The sequence below is a fragment of the Tetrao urogallus genome (genome assembly GCF_951394365.1).
Source record: "Tetrao urogallus genome assembly, chromosome: 3".
Classification (NCBI taxonomy): Eukaryota; Metazoa; Chordata; class Aves; order Galliformes; family Phasianidae; genus Tetrao; species Tetrao urogallus.
In genome coordinates this window covers 11,497,644-11,522,504 of record NC_136815.1, presented here as the reverse complement: position 1 = coordinate 11,522,504, position 24,861 = coordinate 11,497,644, and the positions used below count along the sequence as shown (strand labels likewise).

The following is a 24,861-nucleotide window of genomic DNA, read 5'->3' as shown; positions in this document are numbered from 1 at the left end:
GATATGGTGGCTTTCTCTCTGGACAAGCTACTGAGAATTGCAGAAGTAGGATTTTACTTAGAAAAAAAATAAGTAAGTGTTCCTCCCCCCATTCTCTCTTCACAATCAAACTGCTTTTAAGTAATCAATTTCTAAAAACTCTAGTTTCAAATGTTAGGTTACAATCAAGAGGTGTGATTAAATACAATCGCCACTTAGTCACTATCCAAGACTAAGAGGATAACTCTCCACAGTTAGGGAGATGCTATTTGCTCAAATAGATTCATCCCTCCCATGTTCTCCAAATACAGTAACCTTCTTTTGATCCTGTTACGGCTGTGCCTCCGACGCCTCTCAACGCTCTCCTCCTCATCAGATGAGGATGACAAGGAAGGGGATGATAAGGAAGACGATGAGGAATCAGCACTGTGGGCTGCACGTCTCAGTCTGCAAGCATTTAAACAAAAGGTTAAAAAACAAATAGAATTCTCTCAATATTTGACACTACTTGCTGTCTACTCTATCTCAAAACTCATTCTCCAAGATTCATTAACTTTCCAGTTCAGTGTGCTTTTTAACAATCTGATCTCAAAAGCATGTTACATTATTTTCCTCAGAACAGCAAAATTAAGTTTTTTTCCTCTAAAATGTTTTTATTTTACAAAGAAAGTTCATGAACAAACTGCTCATTTTGTCCAATCAACCTGGCACACTTACACATTTAGCTCTGATTATCCTCTCTGTGAAACATTACCCCTTTTCACTGATGTAAGTTAGGCTTCAAAAAACCCTTCCCTGACCATCTATTTTCAGGAATGCTGAACGAAACATTCCTAATGTGCCTACCAACAGCATCCTCTGTGCTTTAACTGCTTATAGAACCTAAGAAGCCTTCATCATTACTATGGCAATTTATCACTTCATGAGGAATTTTTCTTGTTGAAGGTAAGCTTCGTACAGAAACATTAAGTGATTTCAATAAGAAACCAGTAGTTGAGTGGTTAAAAACTCTACAAACTCTTTCATAAAGCCTTCCCTTCTAAGTCTAATGAACTTATCCTTCAACTTAATAATTTCACCTTAATAATCCTCAACAAAAAAATTTCAAGACGAAAGATTTTAGAGGGAGATTCTGGCTTCAGTTTCAGAACAAAAGAATTTCAATGACACAGCCTCAGGCATGGCCTCCATAACCATCCAGTCAGTGATCCACAAATACTGTATTTTTAAAAATCCAGGAAATACCCACCTCCTCCTATCCAAAGATTGGTTTCCTTTATAGGCTTAGATTACCACAGCGATAATCATAAGGTTACCCTGTAACCACCAACTAACTGAAAACCCTTTAAAGCTGATGAAGTAACAGGACTGAAAACACTACAAATAAATGTCAATTATCACTAGCTGTGCACCAACCTGTTAGGCCGTTTCCGTGGGCTGGGAAAAAGTATCTTGCGTTGTCTCGGTCCTGTTGAAGACAAAGTTTAAAAAAAAAAAAAAAAAAAAAAAAGTAACATATCTGAGGGAGTAAAATAGGAAAAGATTCAGAAAGTGTCATGTTTCATCCATTTCTAATTCCAGAGGAAATTTCAAGTGTTTTTGTCTTGTTTTTCATCAGTGCACAGTAGAAATGCGAACACATACCTGCCTTTAAGGAGACTTGAAAGCCATAGAAGCAAGACTATCAAGCCTGTTTCATTACAGTGAGGGCGGTGAGGCAACGAAATAAGGTTGCCCAGAGCACACCAGTGGTTGGTGCCACATCCCTGGAGCCTTTCAAGGCGAGGCTGGATTAGGACTTAGGCAACTTGATCTAGCTGTGCATCTCCCTGTTCATTGCAGGGGAGCTGGACAAGATGACCTTTAAAGGTCCCATCCAACTCTAAGGACGATTACTATTATTTCAAGGGCAGATGGGTCACCCTTGATTTTTAATTCTCTTCTTTATTCCCCTAACTTAAAAATCAGAAAGTTCTCAGATAGAAAGAACAGTACATTGAAGGAAAACTGGTAATATAAACTCTAAATTACATATCAAAAGAAGCACCAGGAGTACAAAGCAGAAGAAATTCTGGAGCCTCACTGTAGCAGTCAGCAATAGTGCTGCAAATGCAATATAGCAAAGCAAATGAAAAAAGATCAGCAAGTGAGCCTTAGCATAGAAATATAATGTGCACAGGACACATGCATCTGACAAGCCCAGAATTTACTTGCAGAATGAAGGCACAGTATTAAACGGAATGACGGGTAACTAGATATCGATTTCACTTCTGTGCAAGAAATAAACTCTTCAAAGAAACCATGCACATAACCTACTTTCCAAAGGAGCTTGGTAGGGCACAACAGTTTTCCTCTGTCGGAGCTCATAACGCTTTTGATTATCTTCAGCACCACCATCTTCTTTACCCTCAATTTCTTCTGATGACGCTACTGCACCACAATGTGATATTAAATTGTTAGGTATAGTTGCAAACAGTCCTAAAACCAGCATGCGCTACACAGGTGCCTGTAGCTTTTACTGTTACCATCACCTACATGATACAGCAGACCTGGAAAATCTTAAGACAAATTCATGCAGCACATATTTCAGAAATTCCTAATCCAAAACAAGCATACAATATAGAAATTGTTCAGTCCTCTCAGAAACTGTTAGGTGACTTGTCATCAGACTGTTTAATAACAAAAGTCTGTCACCTTGCTTAGCTAAAATGCTGCTCCTATGAAAACAGCTAGTTCAGAGAGTTGTTACTTGTTATTTCCATCAAGTGTTTCCTGACAAAAAGTTTTAATAATCTACAGTGGTAAGAATAAACAATCTAGCTCCCAAGTACCAGCTGTGCCCAGGCCCAGTCATCATTCATCTCAAATCCTTCCCTTGGTTTCCTCCCTGCCACTGCACATCCCTGATCTTCTCTGAGCTTCTGATAGTTAGTGGCAAAGCTTTGCTCGGGTTCTGTCTCCACTCTCTTTCATTTAGAAAGTTCCCACAAGGATCATCTAACTTACTGCCTTCGTCACCATTTTCCTCTTAAAAACTTCAAGTTTTCCCAGCACTTCCAAGTTAACATGGTCTTTAGTGACTTAACCTCATTCATCTCATTTCACACTGAGTAAGCTCCTTATTACAGGCCCCAAAGCAGCTTCCATAGACTACCTGCTAAAGTACAAAAACAGATAACACCAAGTTCTGCCCAGCTGATCTTCGCACTTGGGAGGAGATTCTCATACGCCTCTGGCAGCCTAGTTTACTTCCCAAAATTTCTTTCCATGCTGCTCAAAACCATGAAAATGAGGCTTTTGGCTAGGACATAGTAAAGAAAAATTGAAAACAGAACTAACCTTCAAGCTCTTGTTGATTGTCAGGTACATCACCTCCTCCAATTTCCTTCTTTTCACAGGAATACATATCAAGGTTTTCCTAATGAAAAGCAACAAGAAACATCAGTCACAAAAGTGCAGAAAAACGCATGTCTGCTGCCTACACAATAACATTATCAGAGGACAATATACACACAAAAATACATTAACACACAGGGAGAGTGAACAGGATCATGATTATGACATCTACAATTTGTAACAAAAATTTCTGTACTATGCCAGGGCGCACTTGAGGAGGTTAAACACTTACCTGGATACACAACTGCGTGTATTAGCCAATAACCCAACAGCGTGGCAGAATCAAGGAAAAAGAAACACCTTTCTAGCAATACTAAGAAATAAAACCAAAAACACCACAACCAACACCAAAATAGCTCAGAGGCAGGTGAGAGATGTTACACCAGGTACTGCGGACACCTGCGTTGACGTTCCGCGCTCCTAGGCAACCTGCGCCTTGAGGAGGGGGATTGGAACTCTGACCTCCGGGGGTCCTTTCTAACCTCTACCACTCTGTCACTTGAGGGAAATAAAAAGGAATTCAGATCTAAACAAAAATCCAAAGGCAAATTTTAAACATCTTAATAGTCTATGTGCCTATAGTTCAAACGCACAGCAGACATTTCTAATCTAATAGAGAAAAACTAAGAGTAAATGCGGCATACAACTTTGACAGTGTTGAATTTAAAGGGCATCAAGATCCTGAGAAGAAACACAGAAACCATCCACTGCCTTTCGTTAAATGTGCCAACTATAAGTGTTCTTGAACACGATGAGAAAGAAGATTAAGGAACGAAGAAAAAACAGCTAAATTACACAAATGGGATGGAAAGCATCAGGTAATCTTTGTGAATTCAGTTCTCAACCAGAACTTTTAATAAGACTTGGAGTAAGAACTCAAGCCCTGAAACAAGTACTTGTTTGACTGGATCTTGTTTCAAATGGATTTTTAACTCCATTCCAAAACCGTAAGCCAGTTCAGAAACTGTATTATAAGACGTGAGGTAACACTAAGCTGTTAAAGTACATCTTCTGCAGAAGGTATTTCTTCCACTCTTAAAGGATGTCTGTAGTACCATATCAAAAGTTCTGATTAGAGAGCTAAAATGCACAATATTGCATTGCAGAAAATGTATCATCCTTAACCAGTAATGAATTCTTTGGAATAAACTTATTTCAGCTAAATTAAAATTACTACTAAATTACTTGCCTATGCAAAATATTCAACTTATGCAAAAATGATAAAATAAGTGAGTATTTACTTCAGCATTGCTGAACACCCCAAAGTCTTCCAAGCCCTTTTTATGGCGTCTACGCATCTTCTCCATGTCATCCATCTTTTGCAACACTGCTTCTGCAGTACTAAGACGAAAAGTTGACGTGTAAGAATGGAGATAGGCAAGTACCCAAAAAAATTGAAATGGAACACAGCTTCAGTACAACATTTTAATATGGCATGCACAAGTCAGAAGTCACGGACACCAAGCTGAGTTCTTAAATATTAAGAAAAAAAAATAGTATCAAATGTTTATTTTTATTTATTTATTTTACACAGATTGAAGTACAGGTATTTGAGGATGTGCCAACATGCACTGTTTGCAGATTTTCCCTCTTGCTGAGCACAATTTAAAACATGTATATGAATGCAGGAGGAAAGTAAGAATTCTGAAGATCATAGCAGGACCATTATAAAGAAATTCTGATAGCATTACAACCACACAGAGCAGCTTGAGTACTGTTAAAAACTACCAGTCATATCTGCTTAACTGACACGAGCTGCTTATTCCTCCTGTAACTATAATCTCTGTTTCTTGTTTTTCCATAATTATATGTGCAGGAAAAATAATCCCTGCTGCTGTCACATTTTGCGAATCTTTTAGATAACAGTACCAACTTGAGCTCCAGAAGGAGAGAAAAGCCACAGCTAAAAATGCAGAGTTGCTACATTATTTCACTTTGGCTGTATCAAACTTCTCTTAGTACCTTACCTGAGAGTTAAGTATAAAAGTTTGCTAGAAATGAAGACAACTGATACTAAGAAAACTATTGAAAACAGTATGTTAAATCTAAGGAAAATTGCAATGTAAAGCTACCATTTTTGGTCAGAAGACAACACAGAAAAGCACAGAACCCACATGCAAAAGGCACTAAGAGCATGAAGATTCCTCATCCCATACCTCTCTCTGTTGTCAAGAGAAAGACAGAGTCCATAGGCAGTACTGTGTCATGGCATGAAAGCCTGCTAATAAGGCTCATTTAGTAGGTCAGCAAGGAAAGAACACTTACTTTGTTATAAGTGCATCAAAGAGAATAGACTGATTTGTAGTAGCGTAACGGCTTCGTCGGACCTCCAAATCCCCCTTTTCTTCATGGATTTGTTTGGCAGCTTTTGCATCAGCTCTCATTTTCAGTGTCCTTGTGACTGAAATACAGTAAATATGTGAAATATTTTGAGACAGTAAAGATGCGATTCCCCTTCTTTCATAATTGTTCTTCTAAAATGTAAAAGCAAGCAAACAGAAAACCTGAAGTGGATTTTTTTCTTTAAATACAGAAGTTTTTGTCATGAGCACAGCACTCTGCTTAGTGCTTGTTTGGAACACGAAGTCTACTTAAAAGGATGACCTGTACAAAAACTTTATTACTGAAACTTCCAGTAGAGAAAACTACAAATATTTCTCCAAAGTGTTTTGCTCCATCCATCTAAAATGTACCTAAGTATCTAACAGCATTAAAAAAAATGTTAAAAAAAAAAAAAAAAAAGGCAAGCCTTTTCTTAGGATGCAAGTGTTTCATGACCCTGTGTAAGCATGGATCATTTTTGCTTTCTACATCATGACACAACAGCTTAAGAACTCTTATGTAATAATATAAATAAGAACTACTTCAAGATATACATCCAAATGCTGGAAAACTCCAGCTCCTGCTTTCTTTGAAAGCCTGCCTAGCATTTAACATAGTACATCCTTTTTCACAAGTTTGTTACTTGCACTGTCCTTGAAATATTGACCAGAGGACACTGGGAAGGTAATAGCTACACCACAGTCTTAGTATGATGACAGCTACGCCTTGATCTTAGTTTCATAGTTAGCATTGACAAGTGTGGACCTGCTAAATAACATGCTTTTACAATCAGAACATGAACAACAGCATGTGAAATGCTCTACTTCAGGCACTTGCTTTGCTTTAGCCAATAGCTGGTAGGACACTGCACAGATCTAGAGGATTTTTCCAGGTGTCAGAAAGTGATCTCTCTGCACCAAGTGCTGCTTTCTTCAGCTCTGCAGTTTGGTTCTAAGTTAAACCCATGAACGTCAGTGAAACCTTCCAACCGTCAGTGGATTTGTGCATCTCCTGACCAAACTGCTCTTTAAATTAGATATATTGTAATACTGCAGTAGTCCCACCTATTTGCCAGAACAATTGTCCATTATTTTGTGTCCTGCAGACTACAGAAACCCCATGCAAAAGAGAAACCTGAGGTAAGGATCACCTTCCTCAATGCTTAAGAACTAGCTGGAATTCGTGCTGCATTCTATTAATTCCTTGAAAGCCCAGGAAGAATATCTTCCTATTTACATAAGGCCCATAGGAAATTCATTGTCTTTGAAACATATTAATTTTGGCTGATGAGTTTCAAAAGTTCTGGGGCCAAGTGAAACAGACAAAGTGAACAATTCAAATAAGAATCCTAGTGAATTACAACTGCTTACCTTCCTTATATTCTTCTTTTTTCAGGTTAGATTTTGTCTTTGTCAATTGCCTACATTAAGAGAGAATAAAGTAGGGAGAAAAAAGTTACTGTATCAGCCCCATTAAGAATTGGGAACTTCACCACCTTTATAATCAGTACACAAAGAAAAGCCTTTAATCTACATGCAGGATTCAGATCCCAAATCTGTCATGTAACATAGGCTCATAGTTCTATACAAACATACACTTCCTAACGTGCTGTAATGCTATAATGGGATAGAAAGTACAGCAATAATATCAGGATGGCAAATTCTTTGGCTACAGCAAATGAGAACAAGCCCCAACGCAGCAACTGTGGACACAAACATGAAGGAAATAAAGCTGCCTACCTCTGGAAAGCCTCAGGTACAAAGGGATCTCCAGTGAGATATCCTTGCCTCCACTGCCAACCCTTCAATGAGGTCTGGGAAGGGCTGGATCCTGGTTCCACCCCTTCTGGTCACTCAGCTACACTGCACACAGCTGAGTCCCCCTGGGTTGGCCCTGCCTTCCCATCAGGAGCTCAGTCACTGGTTCAGGCTGTGACTTAGCATTTCCACTACACGTGCTCATCTTGAAATCTCAAAACATGAACTATATCTCATGAACCAAAGTGGAAAGAGAGACCTCCAAAAAGCTGGGAAAGGATGCATGGTTTTTGGACAAGCAGAAGACTTTCCTTCTGCCTCAAAGTACTGATAGTGATATTAACATACCCAGAGAGCTCTACAGATTCTTACCTGTAGACTTATCATTACAAGACTCACTAGGTGTGCTTGCGTCTTGTTTTTCACTATACGCTGAACACAGATTAAGTGTATATAAATACAGTACCTTCCAAAGTGTGTCCTATTCACATTTTCACTCAATATTTCCATACTTGTCTCAAAGCTGGAATCTGAATGCACAGTGATGTTTTTTCTTATTGGTCTTAAACAGTGTCCATGGAAACATTCCATTTTGCCAGAGGAAAATCTCTATGAAAAGAAGGAAATAAGAATACGTTCATTGGAATCATATTTATTCATCTGAGAAAGAAACTCTACCTCACGTACACAAGTTAATTCTTTAACCCTCTGTCTTGATAGTGGGGTGACCAATGGCAGGTAGACACTGAGCCCAATAAAAAAATTCAGAAAATAAGTAGCTTTCACAGTTAAAGCTCTCCTCTGTCCATCAACTTCTTGTGGATAACGTAAGGTTAATATCTGCAGTAGAAAAAACAACATTCCAGCAAAGCCTTTTACAAAAACATACTATTCGACAAAAAAAAAAAAACAAAAAACCAACCAACAACCCACATTTTCAATTTCAAAATTGGTTCTGAGAAACAGTCTAGCTTATAAAACACTGTATATCCTAGAATTAAAACCTATTTAGAATTTTTTCTCCTATCTCTGCTCCATTTATGACTGCACTGCAACTCGGATTTCCCAAAGGGCTTCCCTCATCCACAGAAAAGCAAAGGGAGCCAAAAAAACCAAGTTGACACAGTAACCTCTTCCACGTTTATGTGACTGAAAAGTCTCATACACCTTGCCAAGTACTTCCATTATGAGCTCTGTCCACCCACCGAAAAATAAGAACAACGCTCTCAAAGCTTAGAAGCCTTTCTATTGCCATGGACCTTCACACTGCTACCCCAGCAAGGATGATTGCCACGTTGATGCTGTGATGACCCTGAAAAGGGGCTCATCCTGTTTACAACATAGAGGTTCACTAAGAGTACGCCAAACTACGTTTCACACAAAGAAAGGAAGAAAACAGATAAGATTCTTCTGCTTCTCCACACCAACTTCACTATGAGCTATTTCAGTTAGCATTTGATCAAGACAATGACAGGACAGCGGTCGCTGGCTGAGAGCAGCATGGGGCTCACGGGATGCCAATAACCACAGCCTGCCCTACCTTCTCATTTAGCTCTAGTCCCTAGAGTGAAGAGTCCAAGAGGGATCCGGCCCAACCCCTGCTCAAGCAGGGATATCCAGAGCAGGGTGCCAACAACCAGGGTGGCTGATCTCCAAGGAGAGACCACAACCTCTCGGCCAGTGCTCAGGTACCCACACAGCACATAAGTACTGACTGGTGGTCAAGGGGAGCCTCCTACGTTTCACGTGCCTCTTGTCCCGGCATTGGACACCAATGGAAGATCCTTGCTTTGTTTTTACTGCACTGTCCATCCAGATATTTATATATGTTGATAAGATACCCCTGAGTCTCCTCCTGGCTGAGCAGGCCCAGCTCTCAATCTCTCCTCACAGCAGAGGTGCTCCAGTCCCATCACCTTGGTGGTCCTCCAGTGAACTGCCTCCTGCTATTTCTTGTACTTGAGGACCCAAAAAAGGACTCCAGGTGTTCAGTGCATACTCTTCATGCATACGTATACAAGTGCTAACAGTGACAGAAGGGGACATCTATCGTTAAGGCCCATGCAGCTTCAATGGCAGCAAGTGGAGCCTGCAGCACACCCACACTGCACATGGGTGCGTACCTCAGCACACGCCAGCACCAACTACCATTCGGCATAGTTGGCAAGCAGGATAAGAGTTTTGAAACAAGGTACTGCAGCAGCCACAACTGTGGACCAGATAATAGACACCAGGGTGTTTACACCAACTGCTGTGCTGGGGGACAGCTGCTGGAGACCATAGATCTGGGCCTGCTACCAGAACCCTGGGTGTGTGTCAACTGGGAGAGCAGGTCAATTCAGGGTCAGTCACTGGCTTGTCTGGGGCCAGTGGCATGGTGCACCCACATCTGTGCAGAGGGGTCTGAGTACCAGCAGCTGGGCCAAGGCTGGGCACCTTTGGGGTTCACATCCAGCTGCTTGGGAGACCTGGGAGAAGCTACAGATGTATGTAGTGTACAAGAACAAATGCTGCAAGGATCTGTGTCACACGTGGGCTCACCCCTTTTCTCAAAAATGGGTGTAAGATATTACTCTGTTAACGTCTGTGTCTCAAAGCTTGCTGGGGACACAGATGGACTTGTTCAAGTCCCGAGCAAGGATTGTGAAATCCTTTGTCTGAAGGACACAGATGAACAAGTGCAGGCAAGTCCTGGGCAAAGGTTGTGAGATCCTTTGCCTGGGGGATGCAGATGGACAAGGCCAGGGGCGAGGAGATGAACTGCAGCTAAATAGCTGTGAAGTGCTCCTTTGTGTGGACCTATCTCAGGATGATGGGCCATCTTAGAGGGTACTCAATGACTCTTGCTCGAGGCCCATCCTTGTCAGGTAGGCAGGAGAACAAGGAGGATAAAAGAGGAACTGAAAACCATGAGGATGGGTTTTCCGACAATACCGACTCCTCATGAAGAATGGAGGTTTCTGACAACAGATTCATCAAGAAGAACAGGGGTTGTCTGACAACAGACTCCTCATGAAGAAGAACAGAGGTTTCTGACAACAGATTCCTCGTGAAGAACGGAGGATTTCTGGCAGCAGATTACTCCTGAAGAAGAAGAGGGATTCCGGAAGATTGAGGTGATTCCTGCATACTGTCGAGCTCTCCTGAACCTGCTGCCTGATCGCTGTTGCTGCTTCAAGAATTGGCTCCTCGACTTCCTCGTCTACCTGCCTACTGCCCAAGGCCGACCACGCTGCTGCTCCCCGTCTTCTGCTGCGTCTGCCCGGGACCTTCACACACTGTGCAACGGGACCGCTGCTGGATCCTGCTGGTGACTCTCCCCGCTTTACGCAACTCCTGCTTCTTTCCCATCTTTTCTATCACCCTCCTTCCCTTCCCCGTCTCCCTGATTAGGTTTGGTAATAAACTGGATGGAACAACATATGAACCGCTGTTTCTTAATCTCACACCGGGTATACTGATATTAAAAGAACCTCATCTCCCTCCTATAAATTGGAGCGAGACAATGGGTTTTCACCCTGATCAGCCAGAGGGAAAAGAAGCATGCTGCATGGACCGTTTACAATCCTCCGAGTGCTGCGGTCTCTCTCTCTGCTGTTGCATGGCCAGTTACATGTGTTCATACAGTGTGTATTTATACCTAACAGGAATATGTGTTTGGCTTCAATTCTGGGCAAACAGTGCTGCAGCACCCTTGTCTTTGCAGGGCAACTGCGTTCCACCACCCCAAACATACAGCACTTTCACAGCAGAATCAAAGTTTTAAGTACAAGGAGTTATTGCTAAATAACATCGCTTGTGAAATCTCACTTCCAAAGACACAAAGTGTACTTAAGCTTAAGTATGCCAGTTGTAACTGCTGCATCGAGTATTTCTACATCGACCTAAAAGTAAACCTTACTCAGGAGGAAACTTAAAGGTTTCCAGCACCAGTTAAAAGATGACTGCAGCAATATGCCACACAAATCTCTGGGCTGAATTCCAAATTCAAATAAGAACAAACGCTTAAAGAATGCCAATATTGATCATTAGGAAAAAGACAATGTAATGAGTTGGGAAATCTTTCTGCACATACTTTTGCAGAAAAGTATTTAAAAAAAAAAAAAAAAAAAAAGACTTGTCTGTAACAACCTCAGTGGTAAACAGTTGTCCTATCCTTGATAAACTGTGCGGCCCTTCTGTCTTCATTTTTTCCTCAATTCAGAAGGATGCTGACAAAACAGTAACAATGTACACTGCTAACTCTGACCATCCCCCCCCCTCCCAGGACAGCACTGCAGTTCAATGCGGGACAGAAGCATGAGGTTAACTCCAGCAAGCTGCCAAAAGAGCAGAATTAGCTCATATCAGTTGCAAAAAGCTGAAAAAACACATCTGAGGAGTAAAGTAAGTAGAAAGAAGCAGATAAACCAGAACAAGGAGGAAACTGGATGAAGGAATTTTGAAAGTTACTTTCCTCGTTCCATAGGAAGTGATCAACAACTGTTTCTCAAAAGTTACCTGTATGACTCAAAGGAACCGACTGTACGCTGCAGTGCCATCAGAGCACACAGGTGTGTTTATGCTGCTCACAAGGCTGTGAGCTCTGGTGCTGAGCACCCATGCAGATGACTCATAAAGAGTCTACAAAAGGGCAAGTTTTCACCTTGTCTAGACAAAAAGCAAACTGTGGAGCACACAGATCTCAAGTACTGCTCACAGTACAGTGATCTTGCTCAGCCAGGGGAGTTTCACTAAAATTGTAAACCTGTGGATATATAGCTTCCAGAGGAACACTAAACACTCATGGCCTCCCATGGGACTCCTTGGGCCTGAGAACTTCGGAGAAGATAAACCCAGCAGATTCCAGTTTACCTTAGACTTTCTGCTATACGCTCCTTAACCTGTATAAAGAAAGTAAACTGAATAACTTGGAGATAAATGGCTTGGTGATAGAACTGCAACAGCTGCTACCAAGACTTTGCACATTGAGCAGTTAGGGAAATGACATCAGGACTTCATCTTGGTTCCAACTGCATGTTCAACCCTACCCTTTAGGGCACTCCTACAGGTCTCTGCAATCCAAGTGCTCCAGCCAACCCTCAGGGGTCCTTCGAAGAAAGAATGACACTAAGCCTTGAGGCAAGTTTCTGCTGAGAAGAAGGAGGAAAAAAAAAAAAAAAAAAAAAAAAAAAAAAAAAAAAAGAAAGAAAAAACCCACCACAAAACAAAGAAAAACATTACAACTGGTTCCATAATAATGATCTAACATTCACTGCAGTGATTCCGTTCACACTGAACTTCCCCATTGCCATTCCCACACTGACAACGTGCTAGATGTTTTCTTCTGCCTCACTTTACATGTGAGGGAGGGCAATACAACGGGCAGCCCAAGACCATGGAGGCTTCCACAGCCATGTCTTGTACACCGCAAAAGTGTGGATTTTTAAGCAGACTCCATGTCTGCTTGTAAAGAAAAGACACCCCAAGAACTTCTTGGAATGGCCTGAAGTTGCACCAATGGAGGTTCAGGTAGGATATTAGGAGAAATTTCTTCTCAGAGTGGTGATGCCGTGGCACAGCTGCCCAGAGAGTTGGGATGGGATCACCATCCCTGGAGGTGCTCAAGAACCATGTGGATGTGGCACTGTGGACATGGTTGGCAGGCATGGTGGGATGGGTTGGTGTTTGATCCTTTCCCAGTTTTAGTGATTCTATGAGTCTTCACAGAATCACAGAATGGCCAGGGTTGGGAGGGACCTCAAGGATCATGAATCTCCAACCCCCTTGCACATGCAGGGCCACCAACCTCCCCATTTAATACTAGACCAGGCTGCCCAGGAACCCATGCAGTCTGGCCTTGAACACCTCCGGGGACGGGGCATCCACAACCTCCCTGGGCAGCCTGTTCCAGCACCTCACCACTCTCTCTGTAAAGAACTTCCCCCTGACATCCAACCTAAATCTTCCCTCCCTCTTCCTAGCTCTACAGTCTTGAGAAGACAAATGGGTCCCGACGCCTAAAGGAGTTCTGAGACCACACAGCACCTTCACGGCAGCTCCACATCACCTCAGTGTTCACCAAACTCTGCTTTTCACGCTCTTGCCATCAGAACAGCGAGCGCTCTCGCTACAACCCTGACCACAACTACTCCAAAGAAAAGCTATCTCTAAAATCTTCCTCGGAGCACTTTTTAAGTTAAAAAAAAACAACAAAAAAAACAAAAAGGCTCGCACGGGACAGGTAGGAAGCAGAGCGGGCAAGGCGGAGGCAGAGCTCGAAGCGCGCCTTCGCGGCCCGCTCCCCCGCACCTCCGCTCGCAAAAGGAACACGAGCTCCAGCGCCGACACCGCCGCGCCGTGCTCCGCACCGCACCGCACCGCGCAGCTCCCGCCCCTCCTCCCAACCCCGGCGCTGCGCACCACTCACAGCCGATCTCCCCCTCCTCTCCATCCCTTTGGAGCCGGCGGCGGACGAGGAGCTCTGCGAGCGCGTCCAGGTGCGGCGGGAGCCGAGCGCGGTGGGCTGCAGGGAGATGAACTCGGAGCTGGAGTCCATAATGGCGAAGGGCGGCCCGCGGCGAGCGCCGCTGCTCCGCAAGACCACCATGGCGGCGGGATCCCTCCGCGGCGACAGCTTCCTGACACCTTACCCACCCCCTCGCCGCCCGAGAACGGCCTCGCCGCCGGCACGCCGCCGCTCCGCTCCCCGCGTTTTCGGAGGCTCGCTGGGTTCGCTCTGCCCGCGGCCTCTTTTTTCCTCCGGCCGCGAGTCCCAGCCCGCCTAGCGGAAGGACACGTGCGTCGCGCTGCGTCCATTTGAGTTTCGGCGCGGAAACGCCGCCGCGCGCCACTCGGGCGCCACGGCATTGGCTAAACGACGCGCTCCGCCAGCAGGGGGGCGTGGCTGCCAGCAGGGGGCGTGGCTGCCAGCGGGGGGCGGGCGCTGTGCCGCCGGGTGGGCCCGGCCATGGAGCGGCCGTCTCCGTCTTCGTACTCGGCGGCAGTGCCTCCCCGAGCTGCCTGTGTCTACACAAGCTGCTACTGGTAAGGGGAGAGCCGGGAAAGGCCCCGAGGACGGGAGGCGGTCGCAGTATGGCGGCGGGCGTAGCACGGTGTGGGCCCTGAGGCAACGCTGGTGTGCGGCGGTGGGGCCGCGTAAGGTGGGGAGCCGCCCCCAGAGGAATTGAGTCTGTTGGGAATGTGGGAAGGAGGAGTAAAAATCCCGCCCTTGGTGTTTTACAGCGAAGAGAACGTGTGGAAGCTCTGCGAGTACATCAGGAGCCAGGATCGCTACCCTCTGGAAGAGTTCTATGCTGTTTTCATATCCAACGATAGGAGGATGGTGAGCGGTCGCGGTCTGAATGCGGCGGAGGCTGTGAAGCCCCGCCTGGGGGCTCCCCCGCACCCTTACGCCGCAGCCTTTAAGCCACTGCCCAGCGCAGTGGAGATGTGACCCCTGGCATTCCAACCCCTGGCTGCCCTGGGGGGACGTGGCCCTACGGCCCTTCAGAATCCAGGATCAGGTGTGTTCAGACCTCCCACTGTGAGATGTGGTTGTCTGATGTGCTTGGGCTAAAGGGGAGAAGCGTGGTGTCCCTGTAGGTGGTGGGGAAACCCTGCCTTGTCACCTGGAAGTGGAGAGGAGTGATGAGATAGTATGGTTCAGAATAGTATCCGATGCTCCTAAGAGATAGGAGCTAGCAAAACTGTTCTGCCTGCAGCAGTGAGAGAAGGCAATGCAGTGGATCGTTGAGATTCATCTGTACGGAGCTGCAGTGTTTCATTTCAAATCACTTAACTTTCAGATTCCACTCTGGAAACAGAAATCAGGGCATGGAGATGAACCTGTTGTCTGGGTAAGGCCTTTTGTTTTCTTTATTTTTTTTGGTATTTGATAGCATGTTTGATAATTGACGTTTGCACAACCATATGTGGGCAGTGTTATCCACATTTCCTGTAACATCTGTGTATCAGTGAAATACTTTTTCAGTGTGCAGACAGATGACTACTGGCACAGCTTGCCCAGAGGCTGTGGAGTCTCCTCCTTAGAGATCTCCAAAAGTCTCTTGGATGTGGACCTGTGCATCCTGCTCTGGGTGTCCCTGCTGGAGCAGGGGTTGTGCCACATGGACACTGAGGTCCCTGCAGCTTCAGACATTCCATAGTTCTGCATCAGCGTTTATTATTTTTCTGCAGCAGATTCATTAAGAGCCAAAGTCCAGTGTTCCTTTTTATTGCTCATAGGAAAATAACAGTGAGACACAAATCTTCAAATGACTGACCTTAACTTTGGTAAGAGTGTATAACAAATCTGTGAAAATTACCATCTGGATTTGTTGGGGCCACCAGCTCTGTAGAATCTGTAGTAGAAGTCTGTATTTGTAAGTAAAAGATGGACGTAAATACCTACATAGGGTTGATCTAGGATTGAAAAATGTAAGCATTACATGTCTTCAAGATTCGGCATTTAAACTGCCCTTAAGTGGTGTCTTTGGAGTGTAGTTTGATTGTGAATGCAGTTTAGCCTCTATGGAATCTCTTTTACCTATGCAACATTACAGAGTTATTCCACTAAAGAATCCTCTCCGTTTTGTGTGGCTGTGTGTTTCTGAAGTTTAGCAAAAGATATCTGCAAGCTTCCTAACTGCAATTGCAGAATCATTAATTCTCTCCGAAAGTATTTCTGATATTTCCGTGGACTGTGGCATTTCACAGAATGGCCTGGGTGGGAAGGGACCTCAAGGATCATCAAGTTCCAACCCCCCTGCCGCAGGCAGGGCCACCAGCACCCATGGTTAATACTAGACCAGGCTGCCTCATCCTACCTGGCCTTGAACACCTCCAGGGACGGGGCATCCACAACCTCTCTGGGCAGCCTGTTCCAGCACCTCACCACTCTCATAGCGAAGAACTTCCCCCTGACATCCAACCTAAATCTTCCCTCCTTCGACTTCAAACCATTTCTCCTTGTCCTGCAGTTTATCTACCCTTTCAAAGAGTTGATTCCCCTCCTGTTTATAGGCTCCCTTTAGGTACTAGAAGGCTCCTTGATTTGCTGTCTTCCTCAAGGAGGACTCAGAGCCTGTGCAGTTTTGGCCGTATCCTTTTGGTCACTGATGGCAATAATGATGAAACCAGAAAAACAGAGAATTTGGTCTTCAGAGCAGATGTATTTTCATTCCATCCTTTAGCAGTTCAAATTTGATTGTTGATACTGCACAGCTATAAAATAATAATGACCAAAAAATATCTGCAGAAAGTCTGCAAATACCTTCCATAGTCTTGCAGTAGCAATATTTCCATAAGTACACATAATCACAACCGTAGCTTTGAGCAAATTTGCTTGTGTTGAATATGAGCCCTAGGTAGCTGAGAGTTGATGGGTTTAGTCTCAGACTTGTGTAACTCCTCCATATTGCTGAGTGGATGTCTCTCTCGACACAGGTTGAGATGAACCCTAGAAGAAGAAATTCCCCAGTACTTACTAAAAAGTGATTCGCATGGGACTTTAAACGTAGAAAGAGTGAAGCTTTCTGGCTACAGAAATCTTAGATCTTACACAGCCCATGTTATGCAGGGAAGAAATGGTTGGCACTAGCATTTGCTTATAAAAGCTTGTCTTTTAAAAAGGAGGGTTGATCGCTGAACCGGGCAGCAGCCCAAATCAGCCTGAGCTCAGATGGAGTTTTTGTAAAGCTTGTAGTTAATTTTTTCATGTACTTTGTAACAGACTTTTCTAAATGTTGTTTTTGCATACAGTTGCATAGGTAAATTGGTCTGTGAAAATAGCTTGCCCGAGATCTTATTCATTCATTTCTCAGTCTTCTTTGCTTAGGGTTGTGCTCGAGTGTCAAAAGACAGAGCTTCAAACTTTTTGTGAGTGGATTTAGTGTTCTCTGTAGTAAACTGCCAACTACCTTCAGTTTAGCTTTGGAAAGCTGCAGTGTAATGAACAAGGTAAATAACTCCAGTTTCTCTAAGCCTCCGCCGTGCCTGTGTTACTTATGTGTTAAGGAATAAAATAGCTGGTATAAGGAATAGTTTAGCTTTAGTTTGGCTGTCCAGGCTTAAATCAAAGGAGACCGTAAAGAAATGGGAAGAATACCAAGGTTTACTGAAGAGTAACAAGGGTGAGGTGCCATTAGGAATCCTCTCTTCTGGTGGCAGAGATGTCTGGGCCTAAATTTCAAGGACAGAAATGATGGAAAGGAAAGGAGCTGTAGCTTCTGCTTTTAGGACAATTTTTTTTTTCCCCTCTCTCTTTCAGTTTCTGATAAACAGCTGTTTAAACAATGAAATTCTTCTTCTCAGGACTACCATGTTATCCTACTTCACGTTCCGGGTGGAGAGCAGAACTTCGTTTATGACCTTGACACTGTGTTGCCATTTCCGTGCCCTTTTGAGATGTACAGCGCGGAGGCCTTTAGGCCGGATGACAGCCTTCATCCAGAATTTCACAGGTGCTGACAACAAAAATAAAGACCACGGATGGTATTTCCTGGAGACTTAAGTTGAAGTTCTGTCTGTGGATAGACAGTGACAGAAGTTTCTGCTATATTTCAGGAAGCTAAATGCACTGCATTATGTCTCTAAAGCTCTTTACCTAGGGGTTGCCATCTTTTAGTTATCGAAAGCCCTTCTCTTCCCTGCTCTAGTTTCTTGGGAGCTAGTTTGCTGCTTGGCACAATGTTTGTGAGTTAAGTGTTTAACTAAATTAATGCTGTTCAAGAGGAAGAAGAGCTCTTGTTCAGAATGCCTAATTAATAACTATGACGAACAAATATGTGACAGTGGCATTACATGCACACATCATTTGATACAATTTTTCACCATTTCAATATTTATTATTTATTTATTTGATGCATTTATTTGATGTTTTTCATTATTTAATTATTGTTTAGGAAGATCAGAATGATTCGAGCAGATTTGTACTTGAAGACATTTGCTTCAGACAGATCTCATATGAAGGATGCAAATGGGAAATGGCAGAAACCTCCTCCTTCATACCCTTGCATTGAAACTGCTGGTAAGATGACAGAGTTGTGAAGCATTTGTCTTTTCTGAACACACGAAGTCTAGCGTGCCTCCTGGCAGTTACCATTGTCAAATGTTAATTACTCAGTTCTCATAAACTGAGCAGAGAAGAGTGGTTTTGTGCTATCATTACAATGGGGAGATGAAAGAAAGGCCCACCTAAGATGTTTGAAGTTTCTCTACCAGATGAATAGACCTAAGGATGCTTCTGGGGCAAATGGGCAAGTCAGCCAATTTTTCCCCAGGCACTGAGTGTTAGTTTAGATAATAGCCTGTGGTCCAAGCACAGAAATAAAGAGTTGCCATCTCTTCTATTCTATATGGATTCTTAAGCCATACTTTCCACACAGCATGTCAGCTTACACTAAACACGTTTGCCAGGCTGGCTTTATATTTTCGTTCATTTTGTTCCCAGATGGAGAAAAGCATAAAGTTTAGTTTTAAAAGAGTTTGCCATTGTTGTGTGTGTTTGGTTTTGCTCTTTCTGCTTTTTAAATAATACAATGCTATATATTAGAGAAGGTAGGGTCAAAGAAATACATTTTGTATTTAAGGGTAAGTTTATTATGGTTTTAAGTTGCAGGGAACTTAATTCACAGTCTTTGCAATTGGCTTCTAAAAAAATTTTGTGTTTCAAACTAAATATAAATGAGTTATGAATGGGCATGAGAGCACAGATACCATTTCATGGAGCTTTAGGTGTTTTTGGACATTCCAAGTTATAAAGTATCTCAAACCCTGTCCTAGTCCTTCTTTTCAGTAAAATGATATGTAGAGATGAGAGAGGAAGCAGAGAATGCCTAACCTAGCCTGCAGTGCATGCTTCACTGCTAGCTGAAGCCTCTTAAGTGCTGAGGGTATTTTGCGTGTGGAAACCTTATTGTGATAGTTGAGCATTAATGAAGGTGTGATGAGTGTTGACCAGGCCAGACTGGGAAGAGATGAAAACTCCTACTCAGGTTAAACATTACTGCACTAAGTACAGTTGTAAAATGATCCAAGCAGTTGTAGGTATACCTCCAGCTGCAATGAATGATTCCGTAGATACAAACCCTGTAACTCTCCTCTTGACTGCATGGCTGAGCTTTGCTTTTCTGATGAACAACAGCCAGGTGGTATCAGCCAACCTCCAGATTGTCTCTGTGATGTTGGTAGAAACTTAAAGGTATATGGATCTTCATTCCTTCCATTCTTCATTCCTTAGTCTGTACCTTACTGCACCAGAAGGAACATTCACAAGTCATCCAGTCAGGCTCCTGCTCTAAGCAGGTGTAATGAGATCAGAATTCTTTAGGGCTCTCTAGTCTAGTCTTGAGCAATGCCAGGGACAGAGGCAGCATCTCTAGGCACAATGTTCTAGTATTTGACCAGTCATGGAAAAATAATACATATTTTGTATTATATGTATATAATAGCATATAATTGGAATTTCCCATATTCCCTGGTGAGTTGTGTTGCCAGACTCCTCCAAGAAGGCTCTGGGTCCGTCCTCTAATCCATTACCCGTACAGCAGTATGCTCCCTCCTTCGTCTTTTCTGTTGAAAGCTGATCAGGTCTTGTTCTCTCAGCCTTTCCTCAAATGTCGTGTTCTCCAGGTCTCAACAAACTTGACCAGAAGTCAGTGAGGAGTTTAGGTCTAACAACTGTAGAGCAAGCATGTGCCTAACCTGTAGTGAAATCCTAGCCTTGTGCTTCAGTGATGCAGTTCTGTAGAACAACATGGAGGTTTAGAAAACATTACTGCCAACATGGGGAACTGGTAATTTCTTCCTCTAGAGACTGGTAAAGAAATAATTTCTCAGCATAGTTTTATCAGGCATAAAGTACCTTTTTTTAATCTTGTTTGAAAACTGTGTGGCTGACCTTTTGTTACCAGAAAAGAGCCTGAAGTATGAATGTCGACATCCATGCCAAATTCCATTGCGGATAATTGTTTTCTCCCCACCATTTCACTTAGAGTACTCTGCTTTCCACGTTAATTTGTGACTGTGTAGATTAAATTGCTCACATTTCATGTTAGGAATGACTTCAATTTAATGGCTGACAGAATTGGCTGCATATATTGTTTTAGTGTCAGTTTATTTGTGAAGCATATCTAGATCAGAGCATTATATTTTTATTTGTTATTGTGTGGCTGTCATTTAGAGAAGCTGCACTCGTAAGCTCTTGAGAAGATGATTACGAAGGCATGCAGGGTTTCTGTACTGCTTCTGTTTGATACGTGTCTTTGATGCTGAACAAGGGCTTTTTTAAAAGAAATTAAGGATTATTTTAAAAACAAAAAACAACCAAGCCCACAAAAACACACACAAAAAAATAAAAAAGCAACCCAGACTCTCATCACGTCTCATCACATGCTAATACAATTTGCTTTTGCAGCTGGCTCTGCCCTACTTGTTTGCAGAGCTAGGCCTGTGTGTGTCCTTTTGACAGTGCTCTGGCCTCTGCTGTGAGTGCCAGGTGAAACTGGCAAACCCAACTGGTGAGCTGCACACACAGTGCTTTCTCACCCAGCTTTATGCTCCAAGCAGTTCTGCTGGAATCCTCATGCTTGAGCTGTAGCAGACTGCTCTGCCCTGTCCCACCTGAATGCCAGTGGCTTCCTGCTGGAAGAAGACAAAAGAGCCTGGTATTTCTTTTTCTTTTTTTGAACAAGATATAATAACTTAAGGCACAGATCAATCATTCTTGGGCTCTCTAACCCAGCCTGGTGTTCTCTCTTGCATCTTCCCTCTGCAAATTAATGAGGTTTGGTTCTTGCTTACCTGATGAGATCAGCGCTCCTTACTGCAAGCCCGTGTAAAACACAGCTTGCAGTGTGTTTCACAATTACTCAGAACAGATGGTTTTGCAGCTTGTGTACAACTGTTAACATCACTCTTAACACTGAAAAGCCTTGTTTGAATTTCAGTTCTCCCCAAGTGTGTGGTAGCACATGTGAGGATTGATTTCTAAAGGCTTTTTTTCCTTTTTAGTTTTGAAGGTAATTTAAGTAGGACGGTTGAGAAATTCTGGAATTGCTTTGTTACTTATCTGTGCAACAGACAGACGCCAGGCAAAAGTCTGCCATTTCTGCCTTATTTGCACTACCAGGTAGTGGTAGAATTCTTACTACAAGCCAGAAGGGCCGGGGGAGAAAAAAGAAGACAAGAAAAAAAGACCAGTATGAATGTAAGAAGCTCATATGCACAATAACCTTTAGTTCCTCTCATTTGGGATTAGAAAGAAAGACATCGAGGCCTTGGAGCGTGTCCACAGAAGGGCAAGGAAGCTGGTGAGGGGTCTGGAGCACAAATCTTACAAGCAATGGCTGAGGGAGCTGGAATTGTTCAGTCATAGAAGAGAAGGCTCAGAGGACACCTTATTGCTCTCTACAACTGCTTAAAAGGAGGTTGTGGTGAGGTGGGGGGTCGGCCTCTTCTCTTAGGTAACAGCGACAGGATGAGAGGTAATGGCCTCAAGTTGTGCTGGGGAGGTTCAGGTTGGATATTAGGAAAAAATTCTCCTTAAGAGTGGTCAGGGGCTGGCACAGGCTGCCCAGGGGATTGGTGGAACCACTGTCTCTGGAGGTGTTCAAGAAATGTTCAGATGTTGTACTGAGGGATGTGGTTTAAAGGGGAACTATTGGTGGTAGGTGATCGGTTGGACTGGATGATCCTAGAGATCTTTTCCAGCCTTGGTGACTCTAATTCTATTCTGTGAAAACTTGGATCTGTCAAGCTCCTACTTCATGAGCTTTTTGCACAAGTAAAGAATCGGGTAGGATAGTCAGTAAATGTACAACTAAGAACAGAAATTTTGTAGTAGTGGGGATGGCTTACTGAAGTTACATAGCTTCCTGTGAACCGGGGAGGCTGTGGTTCAGTCTTGCTCGCCCGCCAAGCGGTGCTGGAGCAGCTGTCATGCAGAGCAAGTCCCACCTCTACGAGCCAAGCCAAGGCTGCAGCACCACTTTCTGCCTCCTGTCGGCAGAAGCCACAAGTGTATCCTGGCTAACTGATAGTAAACAGGCCATGTCTTTTTTTTTTTTTTTTGTCCCTGCTTGGGGAAACACTGTCAAGTTTCATTAATAAAAAAAAAACAACAACAACAAAAACCTATGCAAGAATCCCAGGATGCATCAGTTAGATCTTATTGACTGTGAACAAAGTTGTTTTGGTCAAAAAGGAACTGCTAACTTTGTTCATGCACAAATGCAAACTAGCATGATGCATAGGCATCTGAGGAGGACTGAGCGTAATATAAATCTCAAAAATACATACTTTAGAAAGCTGTGCTGCTCTTGACTTCGTGTAAATCTTACATAAAACATGCAGCTCCTTGCTTCTGTGGAGGAATCCTTTTGGTTTGTCAGCTCTTGCACCCAGATGTCCCATTTGTAAATTCTGCTGTGTATCGTCCTCTTATCTACCTCAGGAAAAGGGCTTTCTGTTGTTCTCATGTGTTTTTTTGCTGGGCTGCTTCCGAAAGCTGTAAGGTCTAACATAACATACATGGCATTCGGAGATGACATATGAGTAGTAAGAACAGGGGGACTTTTATCTCCTGAGCCGAATAAAACATGAGAGGAGCCTGTTTTCTAATGGATAGTTGTCATATTGCTTCAGTGCCACCTGCTGGTTGGTTCTTAGACCATCCGTTGCTGACAGGAGGGTTTTTGTTTGCTGGTTAAAGCAGCTCTTCCTTTTATTAAACTTCTGTAACAGACTGTTTTGCTCTGCCACAGTCCTCCTGAATGCAAGAGAATATTTCACTTCCTACAGATGTTGTGACAGCCACTTTCAAGCTACTAACAGCAGCAGCTGTGTTTGTAACTAGTGGAACAATCCCCTTTGGGCTTCTTTACTATTCTCAGAACGTTATCACAAAATTATTATTCTACCAAGTACACATAAAACAGGGAATTACTTATCCTTCAAATCTTAAACCATATGTGTAATCAAATTCATTTTAAAATAAAAGCATCTGGAAAGAAAAGACAAGCTGGGAATTGGAAAATAAGCTTAGCAGTTTACCCGCAAGCAAGAGCTGTTATCCTCTGCTAATTGTTCTTGAGCTACAAAAGCAAATTGCTGGGCTTGTGCTAGTTTAAATCATCACATAATTAGGCAGGAAGTTGCCATCTTCTATTCTTTAGAAGCAGGACCGTGCTTGGCTGGATGTGAGGATTTTTAATGTGCAAAGCCCAAAAAGACTTTTTAAACAAGAAAAAGGTGGATTTAGGAGCCAGACCTTACAATTGGTGAGAGCTTGGATTCAGTGAGTTGCAAAACCATTGTGGTGTAGATGTGGTACAAAGAAGAGAGCTGGGTGATGGCTGGCACTGCTGAGCTTGGGCTTCCCAAACATCTTCTCTTCCTTACTTGTGCCTTATAATGGTAAGCCTAGTTACATGAGGTTTTTGCAGCTGAAGCAGGTTACATCCTAGGATTTTCTATGCATTCGTTAGAGCCTTCTCTGGTTTGGTTCTTAATCCTGAAGTGTGTGCATGAATCATCCTTGTTAAAATAAATACTTAAATGTGATAGAAAAGCTGTAACAATAACTCCATGTGCACCCCACTCTGTTCTTTAAACTCAGTCTCTTTTAATATGTATTTTAAAAGGTTATTTTCACAGCCTGTCAATGAGAACATACAGTAACAAGCCCACAGATAGGAAATCTCTGATCAGTATGGTTCTGAGTCAGCACAGGATGCTTGTTGTATCAGACCAGCTCTGGAAAAAGGATATATGAGGCATCTAAACCCAAACTGCAGATCAGCACATTTCACTGAGCACTCTGGGATCTGCAACTGGGACAGAATGGTTTCTACCTTTCCTACTGAGGTCAGGTGAGATAAAATTCCAAGCAAAAGGCAGTCATGGTTACTCTTCTCTCAGAAACATGGCAGAAACCCTTTTGACCTCCTTCAGTGGTTCAGGAGTTAAAAATAAGTAAAATACAAAGTGTTTGCCCCCAGCCAGCCTGAACATCCCTCTTGGCTACAGGTGGGTCTCTGTCAGATATTTCATCCTGTCTGCATGGCACGGCCTTGCAGCAAGCAGGAAGCTCAGGGCTGGAAGGAACACAAACAAATGAAAGAGCCTGAGAAATAACAGATTCTGGGTTTGCCAACGGTCTAATCACTTCTGAAACACATAAAGCAGCTCTGGATCCTGACTGCTGCTGTGACCCAATTCCTTCGTTGCAAAGGGTCCCTGATTCAGATGAGTTTGGATCAGGACACTGTGGGGAAATACCTCCTCTGCCTTTGAGTAGTTGGGATTTTATGAATGCAGAGATCAGTAGGTGCCTGTTGCATTGCAGTTGCCTGCTTTAGTTGTTATTTGTGCAGCGGTACTCTGACACCCTTTCTAGGCTGCTGTTACAGGGAAAAATCTTTGCCAT

At 43.3% G+C, this 24,861-nt stretch overlaps 2 protein-coding genes across 2 annotated transcripts in view; one reads left to right on the top strand and one right to left on the bottom strand.

The window, feature by feature from the left end:
• Window positions 1-14,043, bottom strand: part of ATAD2 (ATPase family AAA domain containing 2) — a gene marked incomplete at both ends in the record, with an annotated part of 33,274 nt that extends 19,231 nt beyond the window's left edge. Inside the window, 9 exons of the mRNA XM_079533386.1 lie at window positions 295-426; window positions 1,396-1,447; window positions 2,296-2,406; window positions 3,319-3,397; window positions 4,617-4,716; window positions 5,641-5,776; window positions 7,068-7,117; window positions 7,921-8,063; window positions 13,864-14,043. Of these exons, the coding sequence (XP_079389512.1) occupies window positions 295-426; window positions 1,396-1,447; window positions 2,296-2,406; window positions 3,319-3,397; window positions 4,617-4,716; window positions 5,641-5,776; window positions 7,068-7,117; window positions 7,921-8,063; window positions 13,864-14,043 (983 nt within the window). The remainder of the gene's footprint in view (window positions 1-294; window positions 427-1,395; window positions 1,448-2,295; window positions 2,407-3,318; window positions 3,398-4,616; window positions 4,717-5,640; window positions 5,777-7,067; window positions 7,118-7,920; window positions 8,064-13,863) is intronic.
• A 360-nt stretch (window positions 14,044-14,403) lies between these two features.
• Window positions 14,404-24,207, top strand: NTAQ1 (N-terminal glutamine amidase 1; the record flags this gene model as incomplete). The annotated part of the gene is made up of 6 exons (XM_079533326.1): window positions 14,404-14,480; window positions 14,679-14,778; window positions 15,242-15,292; window positions 17,748-17,896; window positions 18,338-18,462; window positions 24,077-24,207. 6 exons carry the CDS (start codon window positions 14,404-14,406, stop codon window positions 24,205-24,207), a joined length of 633 nt encoding a protein of 210 aa, XP_079389452.1.
• Window positions 24,208-24,861: the final 654 nt, after the last annotated feature.